Source organism: Hyla sarda, chromosome 3 (genome assembly GCF_029499605.1).
Source record: "Hyla sarda isolate aHylSar1 chromosome 3, aHylSar1.hap1, whole genome shotgun sequence".
Taxonomy (NCBI): domain Eukaryota; kingdom Metazoa; phylum Chordata; class Amphibia; order Anura; family Hylidae; genus Hyla; species Hyla sarda.
In genome coordinates, this window is record NC_079191.1 from 415,190,183 (window position 1) to 415,206,871 (window position 16,689).

A 16,689-nucleotide genomic window follows, 5' to 3' on the forward strand; every position below is an offset into this window, starting at 1 on the left:
TTCTAGCCACCTTTTGCTTTGATTACTGCTTTGCACACTCATTCTCTTGATGAGCTTCAAGAGGTAGTCACCTGAAATGGTCTTCCAACAGTCTTGAAGGAGTTCCCGGAGATGCTTAGCACTTGTTGGCCCTTTTTGCCTTCACTCTGCGGTCCAGCTCACCCCAAACCATCTGGATTGGGTTCAGGTCCGGTGACTGTGGAGGCCAGGTCATCTGGAGCAGCACCCCATCACTCACCTTCTTGGTCAAATAGCCCTTACACAGCCTGGAGGTGTTTGGGGTCATTGTCCTGTTGACAAATAAATGATGGTCCAACTAAACGCAAACCGGATGGAATAGCAGCTGCTGTGAGATGCTGTGGTAGCCATGCCGGGTCAGTATGCCTTCAATTATGAATAAATCCCCAACAGTGTCACCAGCAAAGCCCCCCCCCCCCACACCATCACACCTCCTCCTCCACACCATCACACCTCCTCCTCCACACCAGCACACCTGTGAAGTGAAAACCATTTCAGGTGACTACCTCTTGAATCTCAACAAGAGAATGCCAAGAGTGTGCAAAGCAGTAATCAAAGCAAAAGGCGGCTACTTTGAAGAACCTAGAATATGACATATTTTCAGTTGTTTCACACTTTTTGTTATGTCTATAATTCCACATGTGTTAATTCATAGTTTTGATGCCTTCAGTGTGAATCTACAATTTTCATAGTACTGTATACATATATATGTATATATATATATATATATATATATATATATATATATACACACACACACACACACACACACACAAATGGTTATGTGCAGCTCACAATTATTGTCTTTAGAGATGAGCGAACTTACAGTAAATTCGATTCGTCACGAACTTCTCGGCTCGGCAGTTGATGACTTATCCTGCATAAATTAGTTCAGCTTTTAGGTGCTCCCGTGGGCTGGAAAAGGTGGATACAGTCCTAGGAGACTCTTTCTTAGGACTGTATCCACCTTTTCCAGCCCACCGGAACTTCTGAAAGCTGAACTAATTTATGCAGGATAAGTTATCAACTGCCGAGCCGAGAAGTTTGTGACGAATCAAACTTACTGTACGTTTGCTCATCTCTAATTGTCTTAACCCCTCCATATGTGTGAGATGTAACCTGTGTCTTCTTCTTGTGAGCTTAGATTTGCTTTGGACTTGATAACGGGAGGAATCCCGAAAGCTTCTCTACAAAATTCTTTACAAATTACTACTAGATAATGCAACTTTTTGGATTTGCATCTGCATCACTGGACTAATACGGCTACTCAAATTTACTAATATATATATATATATGTATGCAATTTATATATTTTTCATCTATGCAATTTTTGGGTTATTTTTTTCACTTTTTTGTAACTTCGCTGGAAGATTCTTTATCGGATTACAGAGAAACATATTCCTTTTTTCACAGGAAACACAGATCTGTCAGAGCAGGAGGCCATGATGACACCAACCCCGGGCGGCTGAGCTGAATGAAGACAGTTTGTGGCGCGGACGGGACTGTCCCCGACACCTGTTAGACAGACGTTATCTCTACCACCGAGATCATTCATAGAAGTTATTGCGTACATGGAAAACAGGGGATTCAAGGAAGAGATAAGGCGGCTAGTAGTGAGAAGGTGATGCAGATGGCTTCTGAAGAATTCTGTGAAATGATTCTCCTTTTTTCTTTTATGTAAATTTGCAAAAAAAAAAAGGGTCTTTGTCTGGTATTAAAGGGGTACTCCGGTGGAAAACTTTTTTTTATTTTTTTATCAACTGGTGCCAGAAAGTTAAACAGATTTGTAAATGACTTCTATTAAGAAATCTTAATCCTTCCAGTACTTATGTTCCTTATAGCAGCATATGTTTTCTATGGGGATTTTCTCCTACTCTGGACAGTTCTTAAAATGGACAGAGATGTCAGCAGAGAGCACTGTGTTCGTGATGTCAGCAGAGAGCTCTGTGTTCCAAAAAGAAAATCATTTCCTCTGTAGTATTCAGCAGCTAATAAGTACTGGAAGGATTAAGATTTTTTGATAGAAGTAATATACAAATCTGTTTAACTTTATGGCACCAGTTGATTAAAAAAAAAAAGTTTTCCACCGGAGTCCCCCTTTAAATTGAAGAGCTGCAATACAGACCATAGTTTTAACCCCTTCTGATGCGAATCGCAACTCCGCTGTATTTTTCTCCTTTTCGCTGTACTTTTCGTGCGCACTTCTTGCACACAGTACCATAAGCACAGTCCCGTACTTTTGAATGCGACTCACAGTACATGTACAGTTCTTTACATGGGGGGAGTACTCTTTTAACGGTGGCAACAGCTGTAGGCACACACCCGTATCCTGTTCATGATGCCAAAAAGCTATGTGGTAGCTTGGGGTGTAGGGTATATGGGGCATAACTGTGCGGTACTTTAATGGGTTCTGTTTAACTTCTTCTACTCGTGACGCCAGGGTGAGGGCTCCACTGCAATGCATGTCCTACCGCTACCCTTCCCAAAAGCAGGTATGAAATAATTGAATGTCCACAACCGGAGAGTTTGCTGAAAACAGTCGGAACTTTTACTGAAGATTTTATGCAAGCTTTAAAACCGGAACAGTCTCTGTACAAGAAAAGTCTCTTAGATATTGACAGTGGTTGGGACCTTAAGCATTTTGGAGTCCGTAGACTGATATGCGCTGTTCCGCTGGATTTAGTTGAGGTCCAGCAGTCACGCTAGCTTTAGCGGGATTCAGTTTAAGACTCACATTTTCAGTTCACGCTGAGGCCGGCAGGCTTCTGCCCTAGCTTGTCTTTGAAAGTTGCGCAGATCCGTCCTAATAGTCCGGCATCCACGAGAGCAGCAACCCAAGAGAGCGATAATTGGTTACAGCTCCCTTATATGGGCAGGGGCTGGCCTTAAGCTGATTGGTCCAATACTTCTGTCAATCATCCTTACATAGAGTTATGGGTAATCATGTGACCCAAGGACCTCCTAAGGTCCTCCAACATACCATAGAGGAATTTACATAGTCACATGACCAAAGGTCCTGCGGCGCTACCAAGGTTAACATACTAATATACATTATATTAAATATATACATTTAAATAGTACAAAATTAGAAAAGAAAAGAGGCGACTAGGGGCTGTCCCACCTGGGGGACCCTGCCTGAACGTAGTAACTCTGACTTTGGGGACCACCATACAAGGTACGGTATGCAATATGGTACCGGGACACCACAATTACATCCCCAGTACATTACACACCCCTGTCTCTTCATTACAAAACACTGTCTTTTCATTACACACCCCTGTCTTTTCATTACACTCCCGTCTTTTCATTACACCCCCTGTCTCTTCATTATACCCCCTGTCTCTTCATTACACCCCCTGTCTCTTCATTACACCCCCTGTCTCTTCATTATACCCCGTCTCTTCATTATACCCCCTGTCTCTTCATTATACCCCCTGTCTCCTCATTACACTCCCGTCTCTTCATAGCACATCCCTGTCTTTTCATTACACTCCGTCTCTTCATTATACCCCCTGTTTCGTTATTACACCCCCCTTCTCTTCATTACACCCCCTGTCTCTTCATTATACCCCCTGTCTCCTCATTACACTCCCGTCTCTTCATAGCACATCCCTGTCTCTTCATTACACCCCCTGTCTCTTCATTATACCCCCTGTCTCTTCATTATACCCCCTGTCTCCTCATTACACTCCCGTCTCTTCATAGCACATCCCTGTCTTTTCATTACACTCCGTCTCTTCATTATACCCCCTGTTTCGTTATTACACCCCCCTTCTCTTCATTACACACTTCTGTATCTTCATCACATCCCCCTTTCTTCATTACACACTTCTGTCTCTAGCGATAATTGGTTACAGCTCCCTTATATGGGCAGGGGCTGGCCTTAAGCTGATTGGTCCAATACTTCTGTCAATCATCCTTACATAGAGTTATGGGTAATCATGTGACCCAAGGACCTCCTAAGGTCATCCAACATACCATAGAGGAATTTACATAGTCACATGACCAAAGGTCCTGCGGCGCTACCAAGGTAAACATACTAATATACATTATATTAAATATATACATTTAAATAGTACAAAATTAGAAAAGAAAAGAGGCGACTAGTGGCTGTCCCACCTGGGGGACCCTGCCTGAACGTAGTAACTCTGACTTTGGGGACCACCATACAAGGTACGGTATGCAATACGGTACCGGGACACCACAATTACATCCCCAGTACATTACACACCCCTGTCTCTTCATTACAAAACACTGTCTTTTCATTACACACCCCTGTCTTTTCATTACACACCCCTGTCTTTTCATTACACTCCCGTCTTTTCATTACACCCCCTGTCTCTTCATTATACCCCCTGTCTCTTCATTACACTCCAGTCTCTTCATAGCACACCCCTGTCTTTTCATTACAACCCCTGTCTCTTCATTATACCCCCTGTCTCTTCATTATACCCCCTGTCTCTTCATTATACCCCCTGTCTCTTCATTATACCCCCTGTCTTCATTATACCCCCTGTCTCTTCATTATACCCCGTCTCTTCATTATACCCCCTGTCTCTTCATTATACCCCCTGTCTCTTCATTATACCCCCTGTCTCTTCATTACACCCCCTGTCTCTTCATTATACCCCGTCTCTTCATTATACCCCGTCTCTTCATTATACCCCCTGTCTCCTCATTACACTCCCGTCTCTTCATAGCACATCCCTGTCTTTTCATTACACTCCGTCTCTTCATTATACCCCCTGTTTCGTTATTACACCCCCTTCTCTTCATTACACCCCCTGTCTCTTCATTACACCCCCTGTCTCTTCATTACACCCCCTGTCTCTTCATTATACCCCGTCTCTTCATTATACCCCCTGTCTCTTCATTATACCCCCTGTCTCTTCATTATACCCCGTCTCTTCATTATACCCCCTGTCTCTTCATTATACCCCCTGTCTCCTCATTACACTCCCGTCTCTTCATAGCACATCCCTGTCTTTTCATTACACTCCGTCTCTTCATTATACCCCGTTTCGTTATTACACCCCCCTTCTCTTCATTACACACTTCTGTATCTTCATCACATCCCCCTTTCTTCATTACACACTTCTGTCTCTTCAGTATACACCCCTGCCTAATAATTACACAGTCTCATCATTATACCCCAAGTCTCTTCAATACACACTTGTTTCTTCATTACACACCCTTAAACACCTCTCCCTCTCTTCAGTACACACCCCTGTCTCCTAATCACACATTCCTGTCTCTTCATTACACCACGGTCTCTTCAGTACATGCCCCTCCCTTTGCCCTGACTGTCTCCAGGCACTTAGCAGAAGCATACATGGTATCACAGTGCCCATTACGTGTCCTGCTATCCAAAAGCTGGTTAGCTACGGACTGAAACAGTAGGCCTCATTTACTGAGCTAAAACCCACTAGTTTTTGTCTGTATTTTTCTGTTATTTTAGTGCACAGTGTCTAAGACTCTCTGAGACATGTCTTGCTCAGTGTGCACCAGGAAAATTCAATTAACCCCAAATTGCCTTGTGAAAAGACAAAAATGGGGCGTGGTATGCTGCAAAGGGGCGTGGTTGGGACAAAAAGGGGGCGTGGTTTCACAACCCGACCTATTTACTATGAATTCACAGAAAATCCTGTGAATAAATGTATCCAGCGCAGCAGCTCGAATGCAGGAACATTTATTTCAGTACAGCAACACACACGGACCAGGACAGCAGTGACGCGTTTCAATTAATGTCAGTATGATTAAGATCACTTAGACAATTGAAACGTGTCACTGCTGTCCTGGTCCGTGTGTGGTGCTGTACTGAAATAAATGTTCCTGCATTCGAGCTGCTGCGCTGGATACTTCTTCATTTCTTATCTTATCTTCAGCATTGTCTTAACCCTTTCAGTACTTATGAGCTGCTGAAGTTAAGGTTGTTCTTTTCTGTCTAAGTGCTCTCTGATGACCCCTGTCTCGGGAACTGTCCAGATTAGAAGCAAATCCCCATAGCAAACCTCTTCTACTCTGTGCAACTCAACTTCAGCAGTTGGTAATTATTGGAAGGATTAAGATTTTTTTAATAGAAGTAATTTACAAATCTGTTTAACTTTCTGGAGCCAGTTGATATATAAAAAAAAGTGTTTTTTTCCTGCAATACCCCTTTAAATCCAGGTTCTGTATGGGATACTCTGACAGTTGTGTTGGAATATGGGGGCCCCTAGTGAGCGCTTCCATCCTGCCTCGGCTGTACACACTGCTCCATCTGCCTGTGTGATGATCTGCGGAGCCATCACATACAGTCAGGTGACCCTAACAGTAATACGAGGGGCAGTAACAGCTCAGTGATACGTACAGGACATCCTGCGCACACGTGTGTCACAGTTCATGGTTTCCAGCAGGATAATGTTCGCCCACACACAGAAAGGGATTCCTAGGAATGTCTCTGCCAGATTGTAACACTTCCTTGGCCCAATCTGTGGGTAAATGTGCCATAAGATACCATATAGAACCTGTTTGCTTCCATGCTCAATTATATATCATCCTAAATCCAGACTAGAGGCACCCAACAGGGTACTAGAACCTCCATGTATCCCAATCGTATCTCATCTTGTATCCAGGCTAGAGGCACCCAACAGGGTACTAGAGCCGCCATGTTTCCCAATCGTATCTCATCTTGTCTCCAGACTAGAGGCACCCAACAGGGTACTAGAGCCTCCATGTATCCTAATCGTATCTCATCTTGTATCCAGCCTAGAGGCACCCAACAGGGTACTAGAGCCTCCATGTATCCCAATCGTATCTCATCTTGTATCCAGACTAGAGGCACCCAACAGGGTACTAGAGCCTCCATGTATCCCAATCGTATCTCATCTTGTATCCAGCCTAGAAGCACCCAACAGGGTACTAGAGCCTCCATGTATCCAAATCGTATCTCATCTTGTATCCAGCCTAGAGGCACCCAACAGGGTACTAGAGCCGCCATGTCTCCCAATCGTATCTCATCTTGTATCCAGCCTAGAGGCACCCAACAGGGTACTAGAGCCTCCATGTATCCCAATCGTATCTCATCTTGTATCCAGCCTAGAGGCACCCAACAGGGTACTAGAGCCTCCATGTATCCCAATCGTATTCCATCTTGTATCCAGACTAGAGGCACCCAACAGGGTACTAGAGCCTCCATGTATCCCAATCGTATCTCATCTTGTATCCAGACTAGAGGCACCCAATAATATGGTACTTCAGCCTCCTCCAATTGTACAGTTTTCCCTAATAAACATCTAATTTTGCTCTATTATTGTAAATCACTTCCATATATCATCATAACATTCACACAAAGTTTTTATTTGATACCAACAAGTCCTTCTTGGTGCATTTATTTATCTATTTATTTTGTCAACACATGTTTTTAGACACAGAAAGCCCCCGTACGAAAGTACAAAATGGGAGAGGAGGGGGCACATGACAGGGGGTGTAGGTAGCGGACTTAGGGTTACAAGTTTGAGCTAGGCTGGGGGGGTGAGGGGTTAAGGTGGGAGGAGCTAGGCAGGCAAGGGACTAGGGGTTTGCAGGAACAGGAAGGGGAGGAGTCATTCCGGGGGGGAGAAGCCGTGTCCCGCCCTTTGAGCTGGTAATGATGGTTTGGTGGGTTTTGTTTTCGAGGGGGGGACTGTTTTTTTTTGTTATGTCACAGTGGCGTGAGCTGGAGGGGGATTTGGAGGCATGCTGGAAGGATGGTGGAGGCCCTGGTCAGAATGGCCGTGGGGAGCTCGGTTGGTAGCCAGCTAATCATGGGGGTCCTTGGGGGAAGGGACAGAGTGGGTCTCCGAAGGTGGTGCCCTTGGGTCAGGTGATGGTCGACCAAGGGCAAAGTAGGAGACAGTGCTTGGACGAGAAGCTGCCTTCAGGTCCCCTTCCAGAATGGGGGGGGGGGGGGGTATTTATTTTTGGATGGGAGGTTATGTTAACCCTGGATCAGTTGTTAGCAAATTAAATAACAAAATAAATAACAGAATTTCCGTTTATTAAAACAGTAAAATGGTATATAATTGTTATTTTGTTAATAAAACGGTTGGTCCGCTGTGGCCTTTGCACCATACGAAGAGTCTGTGGTTATTGATGGGGATGGTGGTAAGTAAAAAAAGGGGTAGTCAGGGCGCAAGGGTAGTGTAACTCTCCCCTAGTCATGTATTTGAATTGTTATTACAATTGTTGATGTATGGAGCTGTTTGGTCAGTATAGTTGAGTATTATGTGAGCACTGTATGAAGGATTTTAGATTGTGCAGCACCATAGGGTACAAGTTACCAACACTATTGCTTTATAGTAACAGAATGTCCATAGGGCTGCAAGTAGTATTTGGGTACAATCCCTATAATGATTTACTCCTTATCTGGCATCATAGGTAGAGGCCCACATATTTTATATGCGCATTGTATATTTACTATGGGACATGGTCACAATTTGGTGCCAATAAACAGTGGTCCATCTACTTACAATGGCCTCAGGTTACAATATTTTCCATCTTTTCTGGAATTAACTTGAAACCAGACTCAACATACAATGTACAGACAGTCCAGATCCGCGAAACGTGTCAATGGCCGGAAGAACCGACCAATCAGAATGGGCATTCACTGGTATAACCCCTGTATTACTGAAGTGTATGCACTGAATTTCTGTCTGGTAGCGCCCCCTACAGTACAGGGTGGTATTACATGTTCTGTACTCTACCTGTGCCAGGGTTAGCTGCCCCTTTGGACACCAGGTGAGGGTGGCTCCATGTTACTTTTTTAGGACACTATGTTCTGTACAGGACCCTGAAGAAGCTCCTGTCCTCTACATAGACAGTGATTACAGATCCCAGCAGATCTTTCTTATGTGGTGGCCCAGTACAGGAGTTGTTCCCCAGTACTCTTGCCCTTGTTAGGCAGCCTCCCTGCAGTGTCCTCTGGGCCCCCGACACCTGTTCCCTTTTGTATATATATTTTCTGCCATGGTGTCAGCAGAGAGCACTGTTGTCAGACAGAAAAGAACAACTCAACTTCAGCAGCTGATAATTAATGGAAGGATTAAGATTTTTTAATAGAAGTAATTTACAAATCTGTTCAACTTTCTGGAGCCAGTTGATATAATAAAAACAAGTTTTTCCTGGAATACCCCTTTAACCCCCAATCTAATGATCTGCAGGAGTCTTAACACCCAGACCTTGACTGATCAAAACGTTTGACATGTCTGTGTGACATGCCAAAAGTTTTTAAAGTGACAGACACTTTAACCTCTCATTACAACAACAGCAACAAAACAGAATGGCACAACACCACCAGGTGGTCACAAGTGGTAATGCAAGGTATTTACATTAGCGTTTTTTCCCCAAAGTTAATCATATCATGCATACTTTTGTTATTTTCAGGTGAAATGTACAAAGAACAACATGTATTCTGCTAGATCAGTTTCTAGATCAGTGTTTCCCAACCAGGGTGCCTTCAGCTGTTGCTAAACTACAACTCCCAGCATGCTGGGAGTTGTAGTTTTGCAACATCTGGAGGCACCCTTGGGAAATACTGTTCTAGATTGACTCAACCTTGAATTTAGTCAAAACATCTTTAGGTGAAATAATGTCTTTTTTGAGGACAGTGATTAGGCATTATTAGACTTTTATACATTGGGTTATGTTAAGGTGACACTTCAAGCAAAAGTGAAAATTCTGTCGTGTACTCTTCTACCCCCACAGAAAAGTGCAGGACACATGAAACATGGCATCAGGGTATACCAAGGAGCAAGGTACCATAAAGGGCATCCTAACGGCTCCATCCTGACCCCAGAGACAACTGCAATGTGGGATCCAGGTTCTAAAACACTTGTGGGGTTAGGGGGAAATATGAAGTATCAGGTCTTTTTTATTTTTTTTTTAAAGAATGTATATTGTTATGTGTAAATATATATATATATATATATATATATATATATATATATATATGCGTCATGCAATATATAATGCAACCTAAAGTAATGCCATTGTATAGTCTCCAAAAAGAAGGGCAACAAATACATAGAAATCTTTTAATCTGTATAGTGTATAGATTACAATTTATTTTCAATCTGTATAGTGTATAGACTACAATATACCTTAAAGGGGTACTCTGGTGAAAAACTTTTTTTTTTTATCAACTGGTGCCAGAAAGTTAAACAGATTTGTAAATTACTTCTATTACAAAATCTTAATCCTTCCTGTACTTATTAGCTGCTGAATACTACAGTGGAAATTCTTTTCCGTTTGAAACACAGAGCTCTCTGCTGACATCACGAGCACAGTGCTCTCTGCTGACATCATGAGCACAGTGCTCTCTGCTGACATCTCTGTCCATTTTAGGAACTGTCCAGAATAGGAGAAAATCCCCATAGAAAACATAAGCTGCTCTGGACAGTTCCTAAAATGGACAGATATGTCAGCAGAGAGCTCTGTGTTTCAAAAAGAAAAGAATTTCCTCTGTAGTATTCAGCAGCTAATAAGTACTGGAAGGATTAAGATTTTTTAATAGAAGTCATTTACAAATCTGTTTAACTTTCTGGCACCAGTTGATTTAAAAAAAAATATAGTTTTTCACCGGAGTACCCCTTTAATCAAAGACAAAATATGATCAAATTAACAAAATGTATAATTTTATTGAAAAAATCTAAAGTAAAAACAAAATTATGCCCAAAAATACACAACACAAAGACACTTAAAAAAAAACTTACACAAGGATCACATACCACAGGGAAGATATAGTGATCATTAATCTACATTACAAAACAGTGTAATATCAATGGCTCCAAAAGGACGTTACCTAGTCCAGACATTAGGAATAACAGTATCCGATAGACATGAACACCCCCTGATGAAGCTCACTAGGAGTGAAATGTACGTTGGGGTCTGTACATACCTGGGTAAGGTTTATGTACATGTCAGATACTAGGGCTCTGGCTACTCTAGGACTATCCTATTTTCGTCCAGCACTGTTTTACTGTATATGCCCTATGTCTACTACATACTGTTATTCCTAATGTCCTTTTGGAGCAGTTGATATTACACTGTATTGTCATGTAAATTATTGATCATTATATCTACCCTGTGGTGTGTGTGATCCTTGTTGGCGTTTTTGGTGCCTTTGTGTATTTTTGTGCCTAATTTTTGTTTTTTCTTTTGATTATTTTTGATATAGTGATACATTTTGTTAAAAAGCAAAACATTCTGATTAGAGATGAGCGAACTTACAGTAAATTCGATTCGTCACGAACTTCTCGGCACGGCAGTTGATGACTTATCCTGCATAAATTAGTTCAGCTTTCAGGTGCTCCGGTGGGCTGGAAAAGGTGGATACAGTCCTAGGAAAGAGTCTCCTAGGACTGTATCCACCTTTTCCAGCCCACCGGAGCACCTGAAAGCTGAACTAATTTATGCAGGATAAGTCATCAACTGCCGAGCCGAGAAGTTCGTGACGAATCGAATTTACTGTACGTTCGCTCATCTCTAATTCTGAAGCAAAATACTTTTAATATATAAAAAAAGATATAATATTCATGTAAATAATATCAATTACAGTACCATAATAGACCAATAGTATAACAAAACTATTCCAATAATAAAATAAAATGGAATGAACACAAATATCATGACATTTACCAGCAGTATCAATGTCGAGGTCCCTTTTGCACCCCATGTATCCTCTGTGCTTAAACTCGGAATAGTTCTCTACTGAATGACACTGTCCACATCAATAGAATACAGTGATCCCTCAACTTACAATGGTCTCAACATACAATAGTTTCAACATATAATGGTCTTTTCTGGACCATTGTAACTTGAAACCAGACTCAACATACAATGATACAGACAGTCCAGATCTGTGAAATGTGGCAATGGCCAGAAGAACTGACCAATCAGAATGGACGTTCACTGGTAAAACACCTGTATGACTGAAGTGTATGCACTGACTGGTATCTGGTAGCGCCCCCTACAGTACAGGAAGGTATTACATGTTCTGTACTCTTTACCTGTATTACTGAAGTGTATGCACTGACTGGTGTCTGGTAGCGCCCCCTACAGTACAGGGAGGTATTACATGTTCTGTACTCTTTACCTGTATTACTGAAGTGTATGCACTGACTGGTGTCTGGCAGCGCCCCCTACAGTACAGGGAGGTATTACATGTTCTGTACTCTTTACCTGTATTACTGAAGTGCATGCACTGACTGATGTCTGGTAGCACCCCTTACAGTACAGGGAGGTATTACATGTTCTGTACTCTTTACCTGTATTACTGAAGTGTATGCACTGACTGGTGTCTGGTAGCGCCCCCTACAGTACAGGGAGGTATTACATGTTCTGTACTCTTTACCTGTGCCAGGGTTAGCTGCTCCTTAGGACACCAGGTGAGGGCGGCTCCATGTTACTTTTGTAGGACACTGTGTTCTGTACAGGACCCTGAAGAAGCTCCTGTCCTCTACATAGACCAGTGTTTCCAGAGCAGAGTGCCCCCAGCTGTTGCAAAACTACAATTCCCAGCATGCCCGGACAGCCTTTGGCTGTCCGGGCATGCTGGGAGTTGTAGTTTTGCAACAGCTGGAGGCTCCCTGCTTGGGCAACACTGACATAGACAGTGATTTACAGCTTCCAGCAGATCTTTATTACTTTTACATGTAAGGATTTGCTTTATCTATATTAGTTATCTATTTATCTTTCTTTAATCCTCACTTTTCTCTATTTTTGGATGACATTTTGGGCCTTTAAAACCAATTACCAGGTTTCCATAGAGTTCTGGTCTCAACATACAATGGTTTCACCATACAATGGTCATCCCGGAACCAATTAATATTGTAACTTGAGGGCCACTGTATAGCGCAGTCCTCACGTTCCCCCGGCAGGTCATGTTTTCAGGATTTCCTTAGTCTACAACAGGTGATATAATTACGGTGTTACATGATGCACTGCCCATAACTATATCACCTGAGAAAGACTAACGAAATCCAGAAAACATGTACCACTCTCGGGGGTACTTGAGGACCACTTTTGGGAAACACTGTCATTTAAGATCCAAGGCACCAGAGGACCAATAAACCCCTTATTTTATTCAACAATCCAAGTATACGGCAATGTTTCAGCCATATGGGGCCTTCATCAAGCCAAGACAAAGTTTGAAATATAAAATACCAACAGAATAATATAATACGATATAATAAACAACTAAACCACTTTCGGAAGACCACCTCAAATTGCATTGAAACATGGTCTATTCATAAAAAACCTGAAATGGTGGGCTGAAAAGCCATGAAAAGCAATCTGGTCTGGATAAGGGGGTGGTCTTGTAGAAGGTGGTCTTATGGGAGATATATCAAAAATATGAAATACCAATAATATAATACTACAATAACGCAAAATGATATACCAGTTAAACAATTTAACATGGCAGTAATCTGATATAACTGTAATAAATAAAACACAATATAATATAATATACCAATTAGGGATAGACCGATATCGATTTTTTAGGGCCGATACCGATAATCTGTGACCTTTCAGGCCGATAGCCGATAACTTCTACCGTTATTCCGATATAAGTTATCGGCTATTTCAATGGGCGCTTTAAATCAATGAACTGCAGCGGCTTTTGCGGGGCCAGAGACCGCCGCCGCCACCCGCTTCTCTCCCCCTGCCTTTCCTGGGGTCCTCCCTAGTCCAACCACTGCCCCATTGCCTCCCCCATTCCCGGTTTTATAATGACCTGTTCCCGAGGTCCGCGCTACTTCTGGCTCCGGCGGCGTCCTCCTGAGCTGTCACCGTGTGCACTGACGGTGACGTCGCGTTGAGGACGTCATTGCGCTGTGCAGCGTGCAGGATGCCGTAGGACGTCACAGGAGCCAGAAGTAGCGCGGACCCCCGGAAACAGGTAATTATAAAACCGGGGATGGGGGAGGCAATGGGGCAGCGGCGGCGGTGGTCTCTGGCCGGGGAGGGGTGGCGGGGCATTATCGTCATATCGGCAAAGTAATTGCCGATACCGATAATGTCCAAAATCGTGACTATCGGCCGATAATATCGGCCAAACCGCTAATCGGTCAATCCATACCAATAGTATAATACACTATAATAAACATGTGGTAGTGATATAGTATGCTCAAAATGTATCAAATAAATCTAATATAGTAATATAACAATAATTTAATAAATATTAAAAAAAAAAAGATGTTATACCTGGGATAGGACATCCGCTTCGGATCCGGACGTGTTGTGCGTGCTCCTAGGGTAAGAACTGCTTGTTGAGGGTGACGGCTGTGACATCCTGTATAGACTGAGGAGCTCAGAAGTCAATGAGGACGCATGAGATGACTGAAGGACCAGTAGACCATAGGTGGGAGGAGACGGAGGTGGTGCCCACAAAACACTCGGTGATGGGATGCAACTTCCAAGAAAATCGAAGACCAGCACCACGATGAGACCGGGACCCTCAACTATAGACCTATGATACGTAGGCCATTACTATAAACCAGCCACATATGGAATCTGTAACAAACTCGGCTGTTTTGTGAGGTAACAATGTAAAAAAAAAATGTCTGCTATAGCTGGCTCCACAAGGGGGGCAGTACCGGCACTCCAACACCCCAAACTCTTGAGGCTATGGGCAGCGTCGGACCAGGTAATGCGGAGTGCGGGGCTGTCATGAGAGATCCGAGCTTTATCGCTGCGACCTCCGCTTCTTCTTCTTCTTCTTGGAATGAAGTCTGTAGATCATTTCAAGTAAGTCACGTGGAAAGTCTTTGAAACGTAGAGGAAACCACACGTGTGAGTGACAGGGAACTGAGAGAACGGTGCTCAACCTCCGCACCAACCTGAGAATTACTCACTTTGTTTGTGTTATATGAATCGAAAAAAAATAATTCAGAGAAATTCCCTGTAAGCGGCGATAACCAGCGCCTGCCTCGTCCTGATAACAGGGCCACAGCCACCTCTATGTTTCCCTCTGTTATCTTTGTAAAAAAAAAAAAATTTGCAGAAAGTCGACACTTTTGTTTTACTTTTTGTTGTATCTAAGGGGCACGTGGGACATAGGGGGAGATTTATCAATGTCGGTGTGAGGTAGAAATCATTTAAAGGGGTACTCCGGCCCTGAGACATCTTATCCCTTACCCTACGTGCTCGTGTACCGTAGAAAGAAAAATGCTTTACACACTAATTTACTTTTGCGCATTTTTTGTTTAGATATTAAAACTTTGCACGAAGGCAAAAGATTTTGCGCAAATATAGAACACCGAGGAGTGCGCGTGCCAATGTGTCGGACGGTAGAAACATGAGGGAATGTCTATGTTTGAGCAAAATTTATCAACAAGCTTGCGAACGGTTGATTAATTTTACACAGACATGCAAAATATAGAAAGCACTGACATGGTTTAAAGGGGTACTCCGGCCCCAAGACATCTAATCCCCTATCCAAAGGATAGGGGATAAGATGTCTGATCGCGGGGGTCCCGCCGCTGGGGACCCCCGCAATCTAGCATGCAGCACCCACCTGTAAGTACTGCCGGAAGCTCTGTCTTATGCCTCCCGACCACGGGGACGGAGTATCGCGACATCACGCCCCACCCCGTGTGCCATCACGCCCAGAGGCTCTGTCTTATGCCTCCCATGGGGACCGAGTGTTGTGACATCACGCCCCTTTCAAAGACAAGCTAGGCCAGAAGTCTGCCGGCCTCAGCCTAAACTAAATATGAGTAAAAATCTCAATCCCCGCTAAAGCTAATGTGATTACTGGACCGAATCTAAACCCCTAAATCCAGTGGATCACCGCAACAATTACCTTCCTAAGCTCAATAGACTCACGAGGTCCCAACCACTTGTCAAGCTCTAATAGGCTCTGTTATATGGACTGTTCCTGTTCATTATTGCATAAAATCTTCAGTAAAAGTTCTGACAAGTTTTTTCAAATCTCCGGTTGTGGACAATAAATTATTTACTATCTCCCTATCGCTCTTGGGAAGGGTGGTGGTAGTACAAGCATGCAGAGAATAGCCCTCACCCTGCCGTCATGAATAGAAAGGGTTAAGCAAGCACCCTTAGTAACTGTGTCTGATCGGTGCTCTGAAAATACAGGAAGCCTTAGCAGCCTGTAATAATGCAGCGCCGATAACACAGATCAATGCTGCGCTATGGCACAACCTCGAACAATGTAGTCAAAATATTACATGTAATAGTCCCCTATAGGCACAAAAAAGTAAAAAAAAATATTAAAAAAATTTGGTCACAATGTGAATAAGAACCCCCCCCCCCAAAAAAAAAGAAAAATACATTTAAATCCCCCCGTTTCCCATTTTTCAAATAAACAAATGCAAACAAAAATAAACATATTTGTCTGAACTATTAGAATATAACGAAGCCGCACAGTGAACAGCGTAAATGCAAAAATACATTTCTGTTCCAGAATTGCTGAATTTTGGTCACTTCATATGGCAGAATTTTTTTTATGAAAAGCGATCAAAACAAAACAAAAACAGTAACAATAAAAACTGTAGTGATCAGGGTGCAAAAAATGAGCCCCCATTCAGCTCCGTATACGGAAAAATAAAAGTGTTATAGGGGTCAAAAAAGGACAATTTTAAAGAGTAGCTCCATCTTTTTTTTTTTTCTTCTGTACCTACCTATAGGTAA

General features: G+C 42.8%; 1 protein-coding gene across 3 annotated transcripts in view; it reads right to left on the bottom strand.

Moving 5' to 3' along the window:
- Window positions 1–15,518, bottom strand: part of BATF3 (basic leucine zipper ATF-like transcription factor 3) — a 29,143-nt gene extending 13,625 nt beyond the window's left edge. For all 3 annotated transcript variants that reach the window (XM_056568289.1, XM_056568287.1, XM_056568290.1), the window contains exon 1: window positions 14,242–15,518. In XM_056568289.1, coding sequence (XP_056424264.1) covers window positions 14,242–14,328 — 87 coding nt within the window. In that variant the 5' untranslated portion in view covers window positions 14,329–15,518. The remainder of the gene's footprint in view (window positions 1–14,241) is intronic.
- Between the last annotated feature and the right edge of the window lie 1,171 nt (window positions 15,519–16,689).